Raw genomic sequence first — 7,955 nt, 5'->3', positions numbered from 1 at the left:
TGGCCTGCCGAGCATCTCCGGCCACAAAAGCCCGGAGATAATGAGCCTGACGTAATGCGCATTTATTATGTGCGCGCGCGGGGATTATTAGAAAGAAAGCAATCGTAAAGTTCCGCAGCTCGCAAGATTCGCACGTAACGCCAAAGAAACACGTGAAATTGACCATCGTCCGCCCGCTGCGACATTACGCAATGGCACGCAACGGCAACATTGCGAGATTCGAAACTGTACTAGCGCGATCGAAAGGAGATGTCCGTGGGATTCTGCATCTTTGTGCAAGAGGGTGTCGCCAGAGTTCGTTCGCGAGGCGGCTCGGCGACGCCCGCGCCACGTCGAATGCTGCAGTCTCGTGAAACCATATTTCGGCTGTGTAGGTTGGTTTATCGTAAGCCCAACGTGATCGGCGTCGAAGGAACGTGATTCGAACTACGGCCAGCGTAGTTGTAATAATCGAATTGCAAACAATGGCTCGAAAATAAGTAACGCTCGTTGCGAGCGGATGTCTCCTTGGATGCCGATTGTTCTTCCGTGGATTCGCGTCGACATGTGCGAGAAAAGACCGAGGGAATGCGGAACGAACGCGCGCCGCGAGCGACCTCGTTCAGCGAAACGAACCAGTTTTTCCACGGTAATTTTACGCAATCGGATTTTCCAATTTGGACGGTGGGGACGAGTGGCCATTGAAAATTCTCCCGTTAAAAGCGAAGCACGCCGCGGAGCGTGCGTTACGCAACGTCGGCAACGAAAAAAAAATATATATATATATGTAACGAAAAGGGCGCCGGTTAATCCGTTAACCAAATTGTTCGATTGAGACGGATGCCGCGCCGGTCGGAGCTTTCGTCGTTCGCCGCTCTAACTTTTTTCCCTTCGTCTGTTCTTTTGGACGCGCGCGTGCTACACGTCCGGCGAAGAGGGGGGGGGGGGGCGGAAGTCGCGGCTTTCTTCGCGCCGCGATCCATCGACATCGATATACGGGTGCCCGTCTTTTCGGCGATGCATATTCGCGCGCGCCTGCCGATCGATGAATGTCGGAGCGTTTTATCGCCTCCGATGCAAATCGCACTTTCGACTTTGGTTTTTATTCGAAAGACCGCGCGCAACGAATATTTTAGCTGTTTTCATTTTATACGTTGAGCGGAAAAGGAATACGGCTCGTACGATTCATTTTTTACGCGTCGGTCGACGTAGGAAGAATCGGTATTTATAAAATATCGGTCGACAAACAAGATGACCATTTTTTTAGGCCATTAGCAACCTTGCATTTATTATAAGAATGGAAGAAACCTCTAAATAAACAAAGTCAAATCCCGTCCATAACTTTCCTGGTAAACATCCAAAGAAAGAAACTTTTTTTTACGTAGTGCGACAGCAAATTTATTCACAGGCGTATGCTATTTCCAGATATAACATTTTAACTTTTATCCGACGCTGCGCGAACTTCCTCTCGCTCATTCGGCAAAACTATCGTTGGGCGATCGAGCTAATGGAAATCTTCGGTAAAGCGCATGTATGCAAATATGAAAATCCCGCGAATCCCTCGATATCTTGCGGCGTGCATATGTCCGCTCTATCACGTCCATTAGCCACGTCGCCTCGAAAGAAAGCCACCTCCTCGCAAGTTGAATCTCTCGTGTATTCGTATCACGCAGCACCGCCAAGGGAGAGAATGATAAAGACGCGAAGATTATACGCTTCGCCCGTCGTGTCAAGATAAGAGCGAAATCGCGCGGCCCATCGAGCACGTCGATCGCGATGCGAAACAGAAGAGAAAGAAACTGCCGAGACGGTGGGGAAAGAGATCGGCGCCGAGGACAAAAGTGCGGGAAGAAGGGGCGCGCCGGTGAAAGTGTATCGGAACGAGCGTGCATCGAGGAAAAAAAGGTGGGGTGGGCTGGGGAGGGGGGGGGGGGGCAGTCTCCCGTGCACCCGCGAAAAGGAAGAAAGAAAAAAAAAGAAGGAAAAGGAAAAGGAGATGCGTGCGTTGGTTTCGATAACAGGTGTAAACAGTCGCTACGCGAAGCGCGCGCGGCGCGCAGCCTCTGTTACCGTGCGCGCGCGCGCGTCTCGCGAGCAAGTGTGCGCGATGGTTAACGAAGAATCACGGTGACACTTGGCTTTCGATGGCGCGGAAGAGTCGCTCATGCAGCTTCCGCGCGATTGTCGTCGTCGCAGTGCTGTTGCTGCTGCTGCTGCTGCCGCCGACGCCGAGAGCTGAGTGTACGTTGAATCATGTATCGTCGCGACGCTTCGCGCGGACTTGCGCGTCTTCGTCGTCGAGCGAAAGTACGGTGGACCGTTGAAAATCCGCTGGCATTTTCGCGAGCACGGGTCGATGAACGCACCACGCTCTTTGACGGAAAAGTGGATGCATCCGCACAAAAGTGTCTTTGTTACGCCGTCGCCGTTTTCAAACTACGCAGTCTTAATCTATCTTCGTTACGAAGTTGTTTTGTTTTACAGCTGCAACTTATTTTTGCTCATAAGGTATTGCAAATTAGCTCTATTATGTTGCCGCTTACGTAAATTAGACATTTTTATTAAATGGAATATGTGAACAAATAAAGTTCTTTTGGCTATCGAAATCCAATAAACCGTTGAGTTTCAATCACAAATAAAACGCAATTAGAGTATACAGAAATCTCAAACGGGATAAAAATCAATTTTCCGGGCATGGACTAATAACCTTATTCACAACGCTGAATTAAACACGATTATAAAAGTGCACCGTTACATATCTGCATGATACACGCTTAGTTGCATCGTTGAAAGCGTAGAAGTAAAGAAGTAAAGTCGACTGCGGAAAAGCGCGCAATTTAAGTCGTTATGCTCGCAGGATAACGCTCGGAGAAAATCTTTTCAAGAAACGTCAAGCGTCGCGACTCGCGTTTCGACATCGTTCAACAGATGCCAAAAATTAATCTTTTCGTTTCTTTTTATTTGTTCGTTTTTTTTCTTTTTTTTTTTGGGATCTTCTTGCACCAACGCACCTTTTTACGTCACCTCGCGGTCCCGACGAAAAAAGAATTGCCTTGAGCGCGCTGCTCTTTTTTTGTTGACACGTAAATCTCGGAGTCGCGACTCGCGACTACTACCAAAAAATCTCCGCGCTTTCGATCGTCACGCGTCCGCTGTTTCGCCCAAAATAAAGAAAAAAAAAACAATTATTTCACTCCATTAGCTCGTCGTCGACTTTCCAAAGAAAGCCTTTTTATTCGAAATAGTCGCGTTCGCACGTCGGTCTTTTATTACTAACGACGCGCTGACAAGAGACGAGCAATTACTCTTGACAATAAGACTGACCTTAACATGTCCGCGTCGGGTTTGGACGAGTGCGTTTCACTTTCGTTGCATTTCCTCTCTCTCTCTCTCTCTCTCTCTCTTTCTCGCGTAAAATTTCATGAATTAAACCTGACGCGCTCGTTTGTTAATTAAGCCGTTCGCTCTGCGGATGCGCGCCTTGTTATTTTAGCGCGCGCACTCACGCTGTTCCTCGTGTTTATTTTCCTGAGAGCCTCTTCGCTCTTCTCTTATCCCGGCCACACATATTTCTGCAATCGTCGAAAAGCTGTAATCGAGCGGTGGCGTCTTGGCCATTGTGGGCAAATAACGTTTTACCGAAGGTCCGTGGAACGAATTTCGCGGCTCGGCCTTGTCGTGGCGTTTAGCATATATACCGGCTGCCCGCGCGCGGGCCAATATTACGCGACGGGGACGCGCGCACGCAATATAGACGAGCTCGACTGACTTCGCTGACGTGACGATCTCAAGAGATCAACGTCTGCGCTGCGTCGCACATCGCGCTGGGAATATTGGTCGCTTGTCCTGTTGCTTTTCGACGCGCCGCGAGAGAGCAAAAGGAGGCAAAAGTTCGGTTCACCGTGGCTTAACAACGAGCGGCTGGAAAAAACAAAACAAACGACCGTTATAATGGCGAGTTTTTTTCCTCTTCCCGAAGCTGGAACGAGAGAGAAAATGGGATACGTACAGCTGTGCTTTGGCGCGCGCACGCGAGAGAGAGAGAGAGAGAGAGAGAGAGAGAGAGAGAGAGAGAGAGAGAGAGAGAGAGAAAACGACAGGTACAGGCGCCTCACGACACTTGTTCGGCAACGGACGAGATTTCCTTTATTGGGATGCAGGTGTCTGACGCGAGCTGAAAGGAATCTTGCAAGTAACAGGTCGATACTGCCGTTTCCTCGATCACGATTACCGGCCATTTCGGATGATACTTTTGAGAGTACGATTGAGAGTAGGATCCCCCACCGTTGACAAGTCACAAAGCAGCGCTGACATTTCTCGCAAGGCAGATACGAATTACAAACGAGAACGTTCTGCGAGCACCTTATACGTACGGACGTGCGTTGCGCTGATGCTTAAACGGCGATTGGGTAAGACAATTAAAATTAATATACCACGAGCGGCACTGCGGCAATATGAAAATTCCTTCCAGTAATGAAACTCACGGCAACGACGCGGCCACGCAACGACAAAAGCTTATCGCGAACGGTCCATTAAATCGCGTTTCTCGCGCGGATCGCGGCGATGAATAAATCGCAGCGCGTCTAATTCTCGAGAAAAGACAAGAACACGAGAATGCGATTTGATTAATTATGATGAGAAGCCTCGAGAAAGAAAAAAAAAAATAATAAACGAGCACGAGCTTGTACAACTCATTAGCAGGGCAAACGCGACGAGGACGTTTTCGCCGAAAAAGGAGATGAAAATCAGAGCGTGTTTCGCGAGATTTTCGGTCGAATGTCAATCGAGCACGTTGGTAATCATTATCCCGTTGTCTTCTTATAGAACATCACTTTTCCCGCTCTCGCGGCCAGGTATAATTGATCGTGCACCGTCCCCGGCGATTTCCACTTGCGCGCGAGCATAAAGAGCGATAGTCGAGCGCTCAGGGAAATGCACGTTCCACGCGTATATTATCTGTTTTTTTTTTCCGCGCGCCACTCGGCGCTAATTGCATCCTTTGAGCGTGAGGTGTGCTCTCGTCTGATGATACACGTATACAACTGCGTATAGGACACACATAATTCTTTCTTTCTACATCTATTAGATAACGACGATCACTGTATTCAAATTGAAACATGACGAAAGCTGCCTTTGGCGTGAAGTGCGAACGTCGTAAAAAAGAAGCCAAATTAAACGTCCGCGCCGAGAAGATCGCCCGTGCATACGAATAATTGTCCATTGAATTTTTTGCATCCGTTACGTGAAAAGTTGGGCGTCTTTCACCCGCGTAAACGCTCGTTACAAGTTTATTTCGAGCGAAGCCTCGTGCACAGCAGGGATGACAATCTTAAAGAAGCCCGTGGTAATTAGCGCTAAAGTTGATGCAGTTTGACTCGCGAGGCGGTAATAACCCGATGCCGTGACAGCTCGTTAATACCCGAGGCGGCAAACTTTGATATATCCTTAGCGACTGCAACAACAAAAGCGGCGGCGGCGAGCAAAGTGTACGCGCAAAACTTGGAACATTGTTGGCCGCGTAACGACGTGGCTTCGCGTGCGGCGGCTTGCGCAACGGCGCTCGTTAATTTGATAGAACGGCTACGGAGCATCGAGACCTTTCTCCGCCTGCGAGCGCTTTCTTTTTTTCGGATAGCGCGATTATGATAAACGGAGCGCCGGTCGTGTCGCGTCACGCGACGAGCGTCAATCGCGAGCAACGAAGCTTCAGGCGCGTCGGCGCCAGAAGGCCGCGCAGTGGACGGGTTCGGGCCGCTTGTTTCCTCGTCCTTTTTTTCGCGCCGCGCGGAAAGCGACGGGAGCGCGCTACGACTCACCCGGCGACCCGATTAATTTGCTCGCGCGCGCGAGACAGACGCACGAGCGAGGGAAAGGCCATTCTCGGCTTTTATCTGATCACTTTGTTCGTGTGCGCGAGCGACGCGACGCGCCGAGTCGGCTTTATGGGGCGAACTTTTCTCTTTCCGGTTGGCGTATGAATGGGGATTGTGCGCGCTTCAGTCTGGCGATTCTCCCGCGCGAGCCAGTGTTTGTTCTCGTCGAGGATGGGACGGAAGCCGCGAAGCCGGCGCATTCTTTTTTCTTCGGATTTTTTATGGTATATATCGATCGACGGATAATTCTGGTGTCAGTCCTTTGTCTATCTAGGCAATTGTCATTTATCGATCGTAAATCCACTTGCAATGCTCATTTCGCAATCGTTGCACTTTGCCGACGATCGCGCTACAGTCGTTACTTATATAGATCGTAAATCTGCATTCCTCTCTAGCTCTTGTCTTCTAAAAACACCGACCAGAGAAGTGCGCGTGGCTCGAGGGATATAATTATCGAAAAACATGTTCAGAATCGCTTTTTTCCTCAAACTCAATTTATCTGCTTATAGATGCTGCGCATCCGCGTGTTCGCGATGTTCCATATACCGCGCGCGCGCAAACCCTCTGAGGTCATCTCCGCAGCGCCAGTCTGACGTCACTAAAGGGGAAAACTTTAAAAGCTTACACGCGAGGCGAACTTTTTGTTTTGTTGTATTTTATTTCCCGTCGAGAGTAACTTTATCATCGGGGAAAGGAAAAAAAAATTTGGAACGAGAGGCTTTATAGGATTGCGCGGTTAATCTCTTAGAATACGTACGGCGCAAGGAAATATTTCAATATTGCAGAAAGAGATAGAAGAAAAGTTTCGCACTGCCGTACTATAAAATGAAAGGCTGTTATGTTTGAGATATGAAATTAATTGCTTGCGTTTATTTTTTAACAAGTTCCGCAGCGAGCTGTTCGTCGCGATATTACAACTCGCGGAAAGTTTATTCAGTCGCGCGATTGTCTCGGATCTCGGCCATTTTTTTAAATATTTGCGCTCGAAATGAATTGTCGTTTAATTATGTGGCTTCAGGCGAACAGGCGACGAGCAACGATGGCAAGGTTCTGCCAAGAGTCCTCCCCAGTGAGAACGCCAGCATTCGGAGCAACGAAATTATCCGCGACAGAGATGATTACTACTTGGGCCAGAGTGGTTACTTACGCGACAGCAATTCGATGCTGACTTACCCAACCATCGAGTCGAGCAAGTAAGAAATAACAATCGCAATCCGAGCACACATCGCCTTCGTTCATATGCGGGCGTGTCACGAAATTCCGCAGATCGTCACCAGACTCATCGTGGAACGGAGGACACCGGAGAAGCAAAAGGGGAGTGACGCATTTGTACAACATGATCGTTTGCACTACTGGCTGCAATCCCTTGGCGTACAAAGGATACGGTTGTTATTGTGGCTTTTTGGGCTCCGGTTACCCAATGGACGGCATAGATAGGTCTGTTCTCCGATCGATTCTTCATCGCGCCATCGAAAAACTATTGATTGCCGCTTTTCCCTCGCTTTCTGTTCGAAGGTGTTGCAAAATGCACGACTGGTGCTACAACGTGGCCGAGTGTCCGATGTTCGTCGAGTACTTCGTTCCCTATCATTGGAAATGCTATCGCGGTTACAAGCCTATATGTGGTAAGCTGGTAATTGCTCACTAAAAGGTCGCGTGCGAAAGAAAGTGCACGCCCTAATTCTTCTTTGCGCCCAACAGCAAAGCAAATATTGATTGCATTTTTAATTCGGAGCATGACGTCAAATTATATCAAAAGTACGGATCTTGAGCGACGACAACTTTGCATTCACCATTTAAAAAGCACGACACGTTCAAGAATGATTTAACGATAAATGTTTCTTATGTGTGTTGAAGCAATCGAGCACGGCGAGTGGGGAGGTTCAGGCTCGTGCGCTCAGAGGCTTTGCGAATGCGATCGAGCTTTCGCGGAATGCCTGCGCAGGTATCGATGCCCAAGGCACAAAGCAGTTTGCACGTCATCGCCCTGGCGACTCATACAGAATCTCTTTATGATTGTATAAATAGGACTTCTTGTTATTTCTCCTCTTTCTCTGTTCCCGCCAAGATGCCATCTCTAACTCCTCAATCAAAATGGATGTT

General features: G+C 48.8%; 1 protein-coding gene across 2 annotated transcripts; it reads left to right on the top strand.

Moving 5' to 3' along the window:
• Positions 1-4,334: 4,334 nt before the first annotated feature.
• LOC131662918 (group 10 secretory phospholipase A2) lies at positions 4,335-7,876 on the top strand. Of its 2 annotated transcripts, XM_058932917.1 has the most exons (5): positions 4,335-4,388; positions 6,871-7,045; positions 7,119-7,289; positions 7,368-7,477; positions 7,710-7,876. In XM_058932917.1, exons 1-5 carry the CDS (start codon positions 4,370-4,372, stop codon positions 7,874-7,876), a joined length of 642 nt encoding a protein of 213 aa, XP_058788900.1. In that variant the 5' UTR covers positions 4,335-4,369. The 2 variants fall into 2 exon arrangements, with proteins under 2 accessions (XP_058788900.1, XP_058788899.1); XM_058932916.1 differs by having other exon boundaries at positions 7,119-7,477.
• Positions 7,877-7,955: the final 79 nt, after the last annotated feature.

The sequence above is a fragment of the Phymastichus coffea genome, unplaced genomic scaffold (genome assembly GCF_024137745.1).
Source record: "Phymastichus coffea isolate CEN01 unplaced genomic scaffold, Cenicafe_Pcof_1.1 PCOF00028, whole genome shotgun sequence".
In the NCBI taxonomy this organism is placed as follows: Eukaryota; Metazoa; Arthropoda; class Insecta; order Hymenoptera; family Eulophidae; genus Phymastichus; species Phymastichus coffea.
The sequence above is the reverse complement of the archived record's forward strand: the minus strand, read 5'-3'. Positions and strand labels throughout refer to the sequence as shown.